The sequence below is a fragment of the Microtus oregoni genome, unplaced genomic scaffold, assembly GCF_018167655.1.
Source record: "Microtus oregoni isolate MIOR12 unplaced genomic scaffold, Mior012 000134F_ref0000037, whole genome shotgun sequence".
In the NCBI taxonomy this organism is placed as follows: Eukaryota; Metazoa; Chordata; class Mammalia; order Rodentia; family Cricetidae; genus Microtus; species Microtus oregoni.
In genome coordinates, this window is record NW_024544778.1 from 106,244 (window position 1) to 121,284 (window position 15,041).

General features: G+C 55.9%; 1 protein-coding gene across 2 annotated transcripts in view; it reads right to left on the bottom strand.

Annotated features, from left to right (window-relative positions):
• LOC121444610 (serine/threonine-protein kinase LMTK1) overlaps positions 1 to 15,041 on the bottom strand; it is a 40,246-nt gene that overhangs the window by 6,491 nt on the left and 18,714 nt on the right. For both annotated transcript variants that reach the window (XM_041646475.1, XM_041646476.1), the window contains exons 2-7: positions 7,333 to 7,466; positions 5,054 to 5,201; positions 2,723 to 2,802; positions 2,310 to 2,428; positions 2,107 to 2,194; positions 1,492 to 1,625 (exon numbers count right to left, since the gene is read on the bottom strand). In XM_041646475.1, coding sequence (XP_041502409.1) covers positions 1,492 to 1,625; positions 2,107 to 2,194; positions 2,310 to 2,428; positions 2,723 to 2,802; positions 5,054 to 5,201; positions 7,333 to 7,466 — 703 coding nt within the window. The remainder of the gene's footprint in view (positions 1 to 1,491; positions 1,626 to 2,106; positions 2,195 to 2,309; positions 2,429 to 2,722; positions 2,803 to 5,053; positions 5,202 to 7,332; positions 7,467 to 15,041) is intronic.

Here is a 15,041-nt window from a genome sequence, read left to right on the forward strand (position 1 = left end):
GCCAGCAAAGCCCGCCGGCCTGGGGGTGTCCAGCACTGCGGGTCCTTTACCCACAGCTGTGTGGTTGGCTCCGGGCAGGAAGGAATGTCTGAGGAGCCACCGGCTTGTGCTCAAGCTCTGACTTTATACCCCACACTGGCTATTTTGGGAGGCCTGCGTGGACGGCACTTTGAACGTGGCAATGCACATGAAAACATAATGCTCAAAGAGGCTCAAGGACCCCCAGCAAGTTGCTGCCTGACCAACAGTAGAACTCAGCCCCTTCTACCCTTTTCCTGGTTCTGTGTGTCTGTAGTGCCCTTCCAGGACCACCACCCTTCCAAACCCACTACACCATCACCCGAATCCTCAGGAGGTTAGAATTCACAGGGAACTCGAGGCCTAGAGTGTCACAGCGGGTCCTGCAACTGTCAGAGCCCATGTTCTAGAGTGTAGGCCTGCCCTGTTACACGGAAGTGGAACTCGGGTCTAGAACAGGCTGGGCCACAAAGCAGCCAACCAGGACTTCCTCCAACTCGGTGGCAAGCCTGGGATGCCAGCTTTTATCCTCTTGCTGGTCAGGAGGCCATGTGAGTGTTCGAGGCACAGGAGAACAGAGTGGTATGGGATGTGCCTGCCTCGGCCACACTGCTGCAATGCAGAGGGTCTCTGGGTAAAGATGGAGCCATCCTGGTCTGCCTCGACCCTAGGTGGACTATGCCAGGGGACAGCTGAGGGCGGGGAGGCCTGGGTCCCTGCATTTGGACGGGGCCGGGGGGCTAGACAGGAGGTGGGGCAGGGGCGGGACATGGCGCGGGGCAGGAGACGGGGGCGGGACCGGGCCGGGGAGTGGGCGGGGCAAGGGCGGGGCGGGGCAGGAGGCTGGCAGCTGCCCTCTTCAACAAAATCACTGATGCTGGAGTCAGCTGAGTCATCACTCAGCACCAGGATATTGTTGGGGAGGACGGCCTGTGCAGCGTCGGGGCTGGCAAGGCCACTCGTCCATCGCCACTTCTTCCAGCACGTGTCCCCCGGCTCATGGGAGGCTGGGCAGCCTGGCCAGAGGCAGGGCAGAGCCACCCCTCCCACTGCAGGGCGGGTCCAGCCACTCCCTTTACGAGGTGAGGCCCAAGTGTGACTGACCGTGATAGGAGACAATACGGATTCCTTCATTTAATTGTCTACAAAGTGAGTTTCAAACTCCAGGCTTTTCCACTGTTACTCATTTTTTTTTTTTTTTGAGGCAGGGTCTTCTCTACTCAGCCCCGGCTGTCTTGAAACGCAGTCTGTAGATCAGACTGGACTTAAACTCATAGAGATCCGCCTACCTCTGCCTCCGGAGTGCTGGGATTAGTGTGAGTCACCACGCCCAGCTAGTTTTCACAGTTTTAAGAATTATAAAAGTCCTTACAGAGTGGCCATTGGATGTTATGTAGATGACCTTTTCAGCTCATGAGGCCTGGGGGACCAGGGCTTGGTGACCATGGTCTGTGTGGTCTCACTAGCCCTCACCTGTGTACGTAATTGTGACGATGTAGATGCAAGACCCCACAGGCCACCTCACACGCCATGCGCTGCAAGGTCAGGGGATCAGGGGCCATGGACTCTGTCACCCGGCAGCTCCGAAGGTAACCTTTGAGGTCCCCCTGCCGAGAGAGCACACAGTGACCTGCTAGCAGTCGGTCACCACCAGTACACGGCAACCCACCCCTGAGAGAACCAGGGTCTGGTGGCCTGAGCATCAGCTGGTATCCCGAGCACTCACAGCCATTTCAGCAGAGCCTATATCCCAACTCCGCCACAGCGGCCTCAAGACAGCAGCCTCAGCTTGCACAAAACTGCACATAAAGGGACCCAAGGGCAAGGAGAAGACCCAGGGCCTGAGGGTAAAGAGAAAACCCCAGGATCTGTGTGAGCCCAGTGGCTGGCTCTCATGCTGAACTACCAAGCCCCGACAGGGTTGCCCCTGCTGCAGTTGGAGGCTCATCCTTGCTAAGCAGGCCTCCTCAGAGAGTGCAGGGCTGGAGCTACTAGACAGAGCACTTTGACAGAACGGGAGAGGAGCCCTGCTCAAAAAGGCCTCCCACTTTCCTTCAGGACAACTGCCTCCCACGGACTGCCACTCACCAACGGACAGAACTCCATAACCAGCAGGTAGGGGGTCACCTCAGCACACTGGGCCAGACACTGAAGCAGGTTGCCGTGCTGCAGGGCCCTGGAAGAGCCCCAGACATTCGAGTTAGAAGGCAGGAAGGGGAACAAGCCAACAACTCTCCCCTTCCCACGACCGCCCAGTTCTCCCACCGTGCTGGTCCCCAACGCCCACCCACCTGTAGGGCTGTGCCTCCTCCAGGAACTGCATCTGCTCCTGCACACTGGCGCTGGCCTTCAGCTCCTTCACCACCACCTGCGTGCCGCTGACACCCGAGTGGACCTCCCCCAAGAACACCTGCCAGATGGGACCGGCATCACAGGGGCCCCTTCCAGTCTCCATAGGAAAGGCCATTTGACTCCTAGTGCCTCAGATGCAGCCAGGGTTCCACCGAAACCTCTGGCTGGGACACTCAGCCCAGGTCCACCTCAAGTCTCCCACTTTTCCCACTCTTTGGGGTTCACAGTGAGGAAGGAGTACTTGGGTGCACAGTCCAGTTAGGGGTGTGTGTGAGAATAGCCCCTCCCCAGGGGACTCCCAGGAGAAGCAAGCCCACACCATGCTGTTCCCACCACCCTGAGTTACACTTACCTTCCCAAACCAGCCGTGGCCAATCTCCTTTAGGTACAGGAGGCTGTGCCGGCCCAGGTCCGTGGACTTGAGAAGTTGCACTATATTAGAATGGGAGACTCAGGAACTACTACTTAGCCACTGCTACCTCTCCTTACCAGGCTGTCCGGAGCCCCGGGAACTACCCCAAGCCCCCAGTTAGGGAGGCTCTGCAAACTTGGAGGCCGCATTTGCAGGTTGCCATCGAGGGCCGGTGTCTCTCGGGCTCTGCAGTGATTGCTATGAGCAGAGTCATAGATCTCAATCCGCATCCAGGCATACTTCTGACCAATCCCGGGGAAGGGTACTCAGAGCCACCGGGATAAGTCAAGCCCAGACGGCAGGGCCTGGAAGGCAGTTTTGGGTGAGGCAAGAAGCTGGTACTGAGGTCCGGGAGGACACCAGAGTGGCCCACCCCCCACCCCTGCCACAGGCTGGCATCCAAACACCAGCCACACCAAAGGCGCCTTTGTTGGGGGCTGCTTGGCACAGCCCTGTACGGGACACACTGGGCCTATTCTCCCTGCAGGCCAGGCTGAGTGAAGTCAGTGGAGAAGAAGGGTCAGTGTGGGCAGCAAGGAAAGGGCCAGGGCTCATTGTACCCACTCATGCCCCCTCAGATTCCCTGAATTCTGCTCCCACGCCAATAGCCCAGAAGGCCAGCATTGGAGCTGTTGGGAGGACCCAAGAAAAGTGGGCAGCCCTCAGGGACATTCCTCAGGGAATGTCGGCTTCATGCCCAATTCATGGGAGAGTCTCACTGGGCCCTGTGTCCCGGGACTAGCGCACTGACCCCAGTCTTTCTGGATGCCTGCCTTCCACCCTGGGGCTCTCTAGGACCTTGGTTATCCCTGGGCAGGTTCAGGGTCCGGACAATGGATACCAGGACAACCACGGGGGCGGAAGAATGTTTGCACGTTAGGAGATAGAGGCAGGGGTGAAGGCTCAGGCGGCTTCACCCATCCTCACTCTAGCCTTCCCCCAACTTGAGAGAAGATGCCCCCGCCAAACCACAAAGCTGAACAATGGAGAAAGCATGACCTCTCCTGGGCCCCTGTCCACCCCTGTCCTCTCTCTCCCAGGAGTGGGGCCAGCTAGGATCTGTGGGGTCTCTCCAGGCCCAGTGCAGGGGTGGCAATACTTCATGCCAGCCTCTGGCTCCCCACTCACTCCTAGCAGTGTCTACAGTTAGGCGACACCAAGGCCTCTGGGAAGGTCCAGGCCCCTGCGTGGCCAAGCCTGCCTGCCTCTTAGGAGATGCTAGGGATGGCTGCGGGCCTCCGAATCAGCAGGTAAATGTGTTCAGGCCCTCCATGCTGCATCCTGTCTGACTTTTGAGCTCTCCCCCGTGAGACTCAATGGGATGGGACACTGAGCATGCAGCCTTGGGCCAGGCTGGTAGCCGGAGGGTCTAAGTCTCCGTTGGCTCCCTAGCCCTTGATGGAGGCTGGGCCCCTGATGGAAAGAATCTGGGGGGCTGGCCCAGGGTGGAGGTGGGGAGAGTGACCCACTTGTCACATACAGTAATGAGACCTTGGGGCCAGCAGCACTCTCTGCTTAAATCCCATCTCAGTATCCCTGGAGCCACCAGATGGACAGCAAGGGACAGCCCTTGGCTGAAACTTCCGGCTCGAAAAGCCCGAGAGCTGACTGCTGTAGAGGTAGCCATAGTCCCAAGAGACCACGCCTTGACCAGGACAGAACTGGGGTTCTAGAACCCCATTTACCTGTCACCTCTAGAGCTTGGAGGAGGGAGGGGCCAGCCTAGGGGGAGAGACTCTGGGAGGAAGGCAAATGGGAGAGGCAGGCAGAGGGCAAAGAGGCCATAGGATGGGGCCATGCCTACACTAGCCCTCTAGGTGGGACCAGACCCCTCCTGTTGTTCATGTGCCCTTTGCTGTGTGGGCAGTCCCCATCCAGCAGGCACAATGAGGCTATGTCCCTCTAGGGTTGGGCACGAGGGAGCAGGAGTCTAGGGTAAGTATCCGGGAAACAGCAGAGAAAAGCAAATAATCCCAGAACTAGAGTGCTGGGCCACCTGCCCCCAGTTACTGTCCCCTCGCATAGCAGTCCCTTGGGTGAGAAATGACAGGCACAAGGCTACTCTCAAGCCTGCTGACAGCTGACCACCAGATCCAGAAGGGGATCTGGATCTAACACAGCCAGCCTGAGATGCTGCCAAGGAGGCCTCGACCGCATACACCCCTTGTGTCCCCATCCCCCACCGTATCCACTGCCAGAACTGAGTTCTCAGGCTTCCACAGCCTGTGGACTCCAAGACACAATGGGGGGGAGGGAGACAGGTCCACTTACCTGAGCGACCCGGCTGCTTGGCCATGGGCAAGGAGACCTCCGTGAGGGGCAAGACATACACATCCGGGCCGTTCTGCGCAGCTGCGGCCGGGGAGCCCTGCTCCGAGAAGTCGGCCACATACTCGTCCCCCTCAGCATTCTCAAACTCCTGCAGGTTGGACCAGCACAGGGGGGCGATCAGGCACCACAGCGGGTCAGGGGTGGCGGGACAGGGCGTAAAGGCTCATTTCTGGGAGCTCAACAGGACTAACACAGAGCTAGGCCAGGTGCGTGCTTCTGTCTGATGGCCTCTGCACACCTGTTCAAGTAACTAATGCTCCTACCCTAGCTGTCACAGGGAGCAAGGGACCCAGGGACACGTTCACCATCCCTGTCTCTACTACCTGCCTCACCCCACGGTACCACCCTTACCACCACCAGTGCCCCAGATCCCCTAAAAGCCTGCTGTTGGGTACCCCGGAGGCTACTCTGAGGACAGGCTGCTATTCTGAAGAACAGAGATCACCCCACCCCCACTGCGTCTGGAGCAAGGTCCAAACAGGGTTAGTCTAGGATGGGCCGCAGCCTAGTTTCAAGCAAGGACAGGATTAGTGGCAGAACACTTGCCGAGAACCACAAACAAACAAAACCAAAACCAAAACAGGGATAGAGCGGAACAAGGCCAGCCTGTCCCCGGCACTGGGCCGCAAGCCCTGCCCAGGTGGGGAACTGAGGATCTGAGGGTTGAGGGCCGGGCACTGACTAGAGCCTGTTACCCACTCCAGGTCACATCCTGTGGACAAGCAGACAAACATACCCTGGGGACCTCTTCTTTTTCTAGGTCATTTGTCTTGCTATGTTTCTGGTGGCAAGCCCAGGTCGGCGCTTTGGGTGGCAGCTCTCCCTCCCCAGAGCCTAGAAGACCTCCTTAGAATTTCCTCTGGTCCCACACACCCAAGCCTGAGATGACCACTTGCCCCTCTGCGTTTGTTCTGGCTCCAGCCATTACCTTCCCTTGCTGGAGATCCAGCCAAGCCAGCTGGGCTCCCCCAGCACAGCGGGCAATCAGGTAACACAGAGTGAGCATAGGGGCTGCCAGCCCCTGCCCAGAACACCTCCGGCAGGGAGCCCGCTGTGGACGCAGGAGACGGTGATTCTGCACTGGTGCTGGAATGTTCTGGGCACCATGTTCCCGAGGAGGTGAGAAGGGCACGGGTAGGAGGGGCTGCCGCTAGCCCTTGTGTGGGGCCTTGTTCTCAGTGCCCCAGGAGGGGCTTACTACACAATGGCCACCAAAGCCGCTCCCTGGGTTCCCATTCCCACCCCCACAAGGTCCTCTAGGAAGGCAATTCTCCTTGATTGTCCAGTCTGTGGTCAGGAGACTGTCCCCTGGGGTAGGGGGCACCAGGGCAGTGCAGACCTGCAGCCTCTGGGAGCCACCACGCTGCCATTCAAGTACTCAACTCCCCTGCTTGGCTGGGGGCCTGTGCTACAAAGGGGTAACAGCATTTAGTGCAGGGTACCCAGTAGGAGGTGTCCCCCAATACACAAGCCTTCCTTCTGCCTTGACCTCTGCAGTGTGGAAACCCCACCTCCTGACCTGCCCAGCGTGGGTGCGGGAATGCCAAGGGCTCTGGCCAGGCCTCCGTGTGCTGACAGGCAAGGCTGTAGCCCTCACAGGCCGGGGTGGCGCCTACTCTGGGGGTCAGCTCTGTGCTTTCTGTCCTGTCTTCCTTGTTGAGAGCCACAGGGTGACAGGAGTGGCCACAGAGCTGGACAGATGAGGGATGCCCCTGGGCCTCTGTCGCTGGAGTGGAGGCCTCAGCTGTGGCGTCTGGCTGAGGAGTCTAGTCCTGGGGAGGCCTTCAGGGGACACGCCACAGACAAGATGGCGGCTGGAGCTACAAACAGGTGCCCTTGTCTCTGGATCCTGATGGATGCTCTCTGAGCAGAAGATGCCCAAGTTAGGGAGCTCCCAGATGATGGTCTGGGTTCTGGGGAAGGGGGTCTGTGTGGCTTTGCTTTCCCTGTGACTCACTGAGAGTCTCCTCGCTGCCAGAGAGAGCACTGTTGAGAGCCCTTAAAGGCTCCTTATGGTCACTTCAGCCTCCCTGGACACAGACAGGCCCGAATGCTGGAATGCGACAGTGTGGGGCCATGTCTACAAAGGGGGGTCCCTAAATGGAGGGCAGGGGATAGGGTCCCAGGATCCCCCAGAAGAGGGGCTATGGGATACCATCCCAGGGATGCCCCTGGATGAAAGGGAGCCGGGTGGTGGGTGGGTCCTGCGCCCTCCTCACCTTGAACCCAATGCCGCCCTTCTTACAGCACAGGCAAGCCAGCATGAGGACGATGACAGTGAAGAGCCCCGAGAAGGACACAGCAACCACTGCAAGGGACGACGACCAGGACAGCTCACTGAGCGGGGCACCGTCTGCAAGGAAGTAGAACACACGCCTCCTTTCAGCTCAGCACGTGACCCCATGCTCCAACCCTGCACCTGGACAAGGCCTCACACTAAGGGACGGAGGAATGGCCTTGTTAGCCAGAGCCTACTGTCCTAGCGAAGTGGCCAGGGTGAGCTCAGCTCCCAGTTCCAAGGTTCATGGACACCTCTCTGCTACAGCAGGGTCTTAGGTCATAGGAAGACTCACTATTGGGGCTGGAGAGATGGCTCAGCAGTTAAGAGCGCTGACTGCTCTTCCAGAGGACCTGGTTCAATACCCTAGCCACCTACATGGTGGCTTGGAACCACCCCAACTCCAGTCCTAGGGGATCCAATGCCCCATCTGGATTTCACTGGCAGCAGGCACACACATGGTACACAGACGCGCACTCAGGCAAAAACATCTGCACACACAGAAATTTTATTTAAAAAAATAAGATCTGCACTCATGTCTCTACCTGCTGGACCCGCACTCGTGTCTCCACCTGCTGGATCTGCACTCGTGTCTCCACCTGCTGCACCTGCACTCGTGTCTCCACCTGCTGCACCTGCACTCGTGTCTCCACCTGCTGCACCTGCACTCGTGTCTCCACCTGCTGCACCTGCACTCGTGTCTCCACCTGCTGGACCTGCACTCGTGTCTCCACCTGCTGCACCTGCACTCGTGTCTCCACCTGCTGCACCTGCACTCGTGTCTCCACCTGCTGCACCTGCACTCGTGTCTCCACCTGCTGCACCTGCACTCGTGTCTCCACCTGCTGGACCTGCACTCGTGTCTCCACCTGCTGCACTCGTGTCTCCACCTGCTGGACCTGCACTCGTGTCTCCACCTGCTGCACCTGCACTCGTGTCTCCACCTGCTGCACCTGCACTCGTGTCTCCACCTGCTGCACCTGCACTCGTGTCTCCACCTGCTGCACTCGTGTCTCCACCTGCTGCACTCATGTCTCCACCTGCTGCACCTGCACTCGTGTCTCCACCTGCTGGACCTGCACTAGTGTCTCCACCTGCTGCACCTGCACTCGTGTCTCCACCTGCTGCACCTGCACTCGTGTCTCCACCTGCTGCACCTGCACTCGTGTCTCCACCTGCTGCACCTGCACTCGTGTCTCCACCTGCTGCACTCGTGTCTCCACCTGCTGCACCTGCACTCGTGTCTCCACCTGCTGCACCTGCACTCGTGTCTCCACCTGCTGCACCTGCACTCGTGTCTCCACCTGCTGCACCTGTACTCGTGTCTCCACCTGCTGGACCTGCACTCGTGTCTCCACCTGCTGCACCTGTACTCGTGTCTCCACCTGCTGCACTTGTGTCTCCACCTGCTGGACCTGCACTCGTGTCTCCACCTGCTGCACTCGTGTCTCCACCTGCTGCACCTGCACTCGTGTCTCCACCTGCTGGACCCACTCCACCACTCGGCCCTCTTTGGGGCTGAAGCACACCAAGGGCCCAGGCAGGCAAGGAGATCAAGGAGCTGGTTCTCGAAGGTGCAGGGAGCCTGCTAGCACTGAGAGTGTCCCTGCTTCAGCTGGGCAGTAGAGCGCCCCGTATTCAAACCTCTGCTTGTCCCCCAAGTCCCGTGGTGCTGGTTCCAACTGGAGGAGCCTTCTTTACCCCTGATGCCAATAAACCACCACATTCAGATGGGGAAACCGAGGTGTTTAGGACAGCAGAACATGACTCCCCAACCCCTCACTGTTGGGCTCCCAAACTGGGGCTCCTTAGCAGACTACGGCAGGGGGCACCAGCTGTGGTGACTACACCTGGCTTCTGGGGCCAGCCCAGTGTGTCCGCTGGACGGCTCTGCCTCCCGGGCCTGCCCTTCCTTACCACACAGACTCTGAGTCACCCTCTATCCCCAAAGACCTTCTCTATCCATGGGTTCTCATTAAACCCTTAGCACTTGGGAGAACCACGGCTCAGCAAAGGGGAGGGCTCTCTGCTTCTGCCAGGGATTTTGGCAGATTTTGGCGGATTGACAAGGCATCTGGGAGGGCTGCCTGGAGGAAGAGTGAACCTGAGGGCCAAGAGGCCTACAAACACAGGCTAGAACTTCTACTTGGGAGCCCGTGAGTACTTCCCACTCTACACCCAGAGATGAGAGAGTCCTTGTGAACTGGAGTAGAGGCCAGGCAGGGCTAAGGAACAAGGGGACGGGGCAGCCACCAAAGCAGAGTGTGGTAACGACATGGCAGGGTAAACAGGAGCTAAAAATCCACAGAAGGCAGCTACTCTCAAAAGATCAGTTCCATATCCTGAATCAATGATCTTCCCGTGGCCTTGACATGCAGGGTTTCTGGGCATTCCTGCGTGTGTGTGCCTTGAACATGTGTGTGCCTTGCATACATGTGGCCCTGTATGTATGTGTGAGAACTACCCCCATACCACGCAAACGGCACTGTGTGCTCGCTCACATGTGTAGAATCCACAACAGGGGGGATACATGAGTGAGTGTGCTGTGTTCCTTCTGCGGACCATGCCGTTGCCATGGTGAGCCATCTCTTCTCTCTCCATCTGATGCTGCTATGGTACCAGCACGCTCCCCCCCCCCACACCCACTGCACTCATGGGCCCACCAATGGCCCCAAGGCCTGGGGCTGGTCTCCTAGTCTTCAGAAGCCCATCTGGTATCTCAGCTCGCCCCCTGCTAACTCCCTGGGTTGCGTGGGCATATGCCAGGTAGAAGCAGCCTTGGAAGGGGTTAAGCTCAACTTCCCTTGCAACCTTGCCCTGGCCCCGCATCAGGGCCACTGGCCTTTCTGTGGGTCCCTTCTGACCTCCAGCAGGTCAGGGCCACAGAGGGGTGTGGCAAGGTGCTGGTTGTTAAGAAGCACTTGGTGGGCATGCCTGGGCAGCACGGAGGCCCTTATGCACTAGATAAGCACTAAGGGGACCAGAACATTCCTTCAAAAAAGGAAGGCATAACCCTGCAGCTGGCACCCAGTGTGGGGCTCAGCTCTCAGAGAAGGTAGGAAAATTTGTCTCTAAATAAAAGCGGGGGCGGTGGTGGCGCACGCCTTTAATCCCAGCACTTGGGAGGCAGAGGCAGGCAGATCTCTGTGAGTTCGAGACCAACCTGGTCTACAAGAGCTAGTTCCAGGACAGGCTCCAAAACCACAGAGAAACCCTGTCTCAAAAAACCAAAAAATAAATAAATAAATAAAAGCAGGGGGTAGGAGTTCAGTCTCTCACCCAAGCAGTCGGGGACAGTGAGAGTCAAATAGTATGGTTCCTTCTCAATCCTTGAGGCAAAGCATTTTAGACAGTTACTGAGATGTTCGTTAAGACCCAAAGGAGGAGACGCTCAGAGCCAAGGTTCCGCGGCTCTGTACAGAAGTGACTGTGAATTCAGTCTTTGTGTTGAAACTGGAAACACGTGGGCACTGATGCAAAAACAGCCCTTGAAACGGGGGATAAAATCAGTCAGGTGTGGTGGTGCACGCCTTTAATCCCAGCATTAGGGAGGCAGAGGCAGATGGGTCTCTGTGAGTTGGAGTTCAGCCTGGTCTACAGAGGCAGCTACAAGCAGGATAACTAAAGCTACATAGAGAAACTCTGTATCAGAAAAAAAAAAGAGGGGGTGTCAAATCCCTATCAATTATTTTGCAAGATAGGTTACAGTAATGCATTACTTGACTGAGCCCTCTCAGGAAGATCAGAAAAGAAAATGTCCCTGCCATACCCGTCTTGGCAGGCCTCAGCAGGGCAGAGCTCAGAGCCCTCCAAGCTCCCAGGGAGGCCCTGTTCTGCCAACTCTGCTTCTTCCAATCTGAGAGGCAGAAATGGGTCTTCAAAAACCAAATTCCTCGGTCTGTCTAAATTCAGGTGGCAGCTTATTTGGGTGGACTGAGGAGGACAGAATCTCCCAGTCATGATGGGTAGCTTCGGAGCCGCAGTGTGCATATCCTCACCCATACGGGGTTACCCTGAAGGAAGACCTCGCGAGGCTCCACATGAACTGACTTCGCATATGAATTAGCACATGAAGGACGGAGAGGCATGGAGAATGGGACGCTGCAGAGGTCTGTGGATGTGGAGGGGTGGAGTGGGGGGATGGAAACATTTGGGGTGAGGCCCTCGAGAAGGGAGTCCAGCAAACGGAAGTAGGAACGAGTGGGACGTGAGTAGCTTGCAGATAGAAACGGAAGAAAGGTTCGGCATCTCTGCAATGAATCCTGCCCTAAAACTGGGTTTTTCTGATTCTGAAGTTTTCACCTAAACTTAGTTATGGTATGGCCTGAGAATCCATTACATCAGACTGCCTGTGAACTGTAGTAAACTAGAACCTTCCAGCACGCTCTTCTTCCACGGAGCTATTATACTTGTGATAAAGTTCACGATTTTGTTTCCTTTGGCTGGTATGCACAACTGTTTTCTCCTTCGGGATTTTCCATGATTCTTTCTTGGGTACTTCTAAGTATCCTGACATAGTAGGAGAGCCTTCTCGGGCTCAGAATTAAAATTGCCCTGAATTTGGAAGATCCCAGATCATAAGTAAATAGCCTTAGGTTTAAACCTTTAGAGGTTAATGACCATTGTGAATTTTAAAAGTTTGTCTGCTGTTTAGTTTCGTGCTTGCCGTTGGTCTGACATAAACGATCGGACTCTGGCAGAAGCTAGAGGGGCTCACGAGGGCCTGGCCTCTATAAGGCACATTTTACACAGTACTCCAGCTCCCGTGCATACAGTGATCCTCACATCAGCTTGACGTCGGGAGCCAGGGTGTAAGCGTCTGGGGCCTTCTTTGCCGTCAGGTATCTAGAGACACGTGATGCAGTAAACTCGCACGGTGCTGCTCCTAACCCTGACTCCTCCCCCCTCCCTGGCTAGCTGCAGAGCGTGGCCCCAAGCGTGACATGGACCCCTGGGCGGGGGTGGGGGGACTCCAGGAAAATGTCATTGTGTCACATCTGGAACCTGGCTTTGTCAAATAGCTCTCTATGCATTCCCTTTCTAGAACCCCTCCCCCATTACAATTACAAGCTGACAATGGCCCTATGTATCTGAGCACGACTTAGAGAATTTTGCAATTTATGGAATATTAATTATGTTCCTGAAATTCCTTACAATCCACAGGGTCAAGCTATTGTGGAACGACACCATCCGATACTTAAACAGGATTTTAGAAATAAAAAAAGGGTATAGATTCCACCTAAATCCCCACAGGCTAGGCTACGTCTAGCCATGCCAACTTTAAAGAATAATGCTTCTTCTACTGCCCCAAAGCATTTTGCCCTAAAGGGGACATGGCCGAACACGCATGTTAAACAGACAGATATAAGAACTAATCAATGGAAAAGGCCTGATGTTCTAACATCCGAGTGAGGTTATGTTTGTCTTTTTCCAGAAAATGAACTCAGTCTCAGATGGCTCCCACTCTGACGCATCGAACCAGGATGGCATCCCAGAGACCACCGCACAGATGAAGTGTCTGGAGGTACAAGGCAAACCCATCAAGACGAGATGTCCCAAGAGGAAGAGTAAGCCGGCAACTTGCGGAGAAGGCAGGGACACAGTACTACTGACCGAGAAATAATTGTTACCTTTACTGACTATGTTACGTGCTAATTCTCAACTTTTCGATGCAGAATCCGAAGGCGTTGTGTGTGTGAGGGGGGATAAAAGCTGCACCTTATTATTATTATTATTATTACATATACCATATTCTGTCTACATGTATGCCTGCAGGCCAGAAGAGGGCACCAGACCTCATTACAGATGGTTGTGAGCCACCATGTGGTTGCTGGGAATTGAACTCAGGACCTTTGGAAGAGCAGGCAGTTATGGGCAACATGGAGGTCCTTGTGCTCACAGATAGGCACTGGGGGAACCAAGAATGTTAACCACTCAGGGTTGTTCCTTCAAAGGAAGGGAGGCATAACCTGTCATCCACCCAGAAGCTTGGGAGCAGATGTGGTTAATGGCCTGGTGACCTCTGCGCTACCTGTGTGGCTGAGACCACAGCAGATTGTCCCCCAGACCCTTATCACGAGCTTGTCAATCTATAGAACCCATCCTCATGGACGATGTCACGTGTACTTTACAATGTACTCATGCTTTCAGCTTTACTGTGTACATGGATTTCTTTAATTATCACCAGGACAATTTTCACTAAACCGCACCACTTAAATATGCCTAATGTAAGTCAGGTGGTGGTGGCTCGCGCCTTTAATCCCAGCACTCAGGAGGCAGAGGTAGGTGGATCTCTGCGAGTTTGAGGCCAGCTTGGTCTACAGAGCAAGTTCCAGGACGGCCAGGGATGTTACACAAAGAAACCCTGTCTTGAAAAACTGGCAAACAAACAAACAAACAACAAAAAATATGCCTAAAATAAACTACTTGGGGTCAGACTCTAGGAGTTTGAACCAACACCAGCTGCTCAGCCATGCTGAACTGAACTCGCTTCTTGTGTCCTGCAGATCATCACTCCACTGGCTATGGTGGTCACAGAGACTCCACACAGGCCTGTCCTTTGTGCAGTGCCCAAGTCCCTGAGGGTGATAGGCAGGATAAGGAGGCAACCAAACAGGCTGGCAGGAACCACATGGCCAGGGAGAGTCTGTTTTATTGTTTTTGTTTTTTGTTTTTCGAGACAAGGTTTCTCTGTGTAGCCCTGGCTGTCCTGGAACTCGCTCTGTAGAGCAGGCTGGCCTCAGACTCAGAGATCTGCCTGCCTCTGCCTCCCGAGTGCTAGGATTAAAAGTGTGCGCCACCACCACCCAACAGCCAGGGATTGAACTCTCAAATCTACACGTGTGCCTGGGTTTCTGAAGCCCTGCTCCTTCAGGGAAGCCCCAGAGACCCACACCCGGAACACATGGAAGTCAGGAGACCTAGCCAGAGTCACCCCCAATCCAGCCATCCCCACAGACACCCCATCCTCCATGCCCCATCTCAGCGCTTAGCTGATGGTGTTTCCCAAGTCAGGAATCGGTACCCTCCAATAGTGCTCAGGGGGGAGGATGTGGCTTCACAGGGCCACGTCCACACGGCAGCAGGACCTGACTATGGGGGTGAGTGTCCCAAACACTTCATCCAGTTCCTACCAGACTCAGCTACTTGCACCCAAATCTTCCACTGCTCGGATTCCCCGGGGCATCCATGTCACTGTTAGTCCCGTAGCTCCGAGGTGGCCTCCACTAGGGAGCTGGCCACCCCCTTCACTCTGCTTGTCTCGGCCCTCAGAGCACGAGTTCTCTCTCCTGCCATGGGCGTCCCCCTCACAGCTTCCTAGACTTTCAGGGAACTGAACCATGTTGAGATAATGACTGGCTTTGTGTCTCACAATGCCCAGATTTGGTACAAGTGCACCTGCGGTTGGCAGAGCCAACTGCAAAGCTGCCCACCCGCTCCTCCCACAGCCTCCAGGGTGGCCCTTGCACTCTTCCGTGCCAGCCAATGGAAGTGACTTTAACCTTCTGACCCCAGTTGTCAGGGCAGCCAATGAAAAAAACACAGAGGCCCTTGCAGCTGGTTTCCACCTCAGGGGAGAAAAGTCTCCCAGGCAAGCCAGAGGTAGCGCTTGCCTCCGATCTCCTTCGCCTGCCAGGTGACACAGGACAG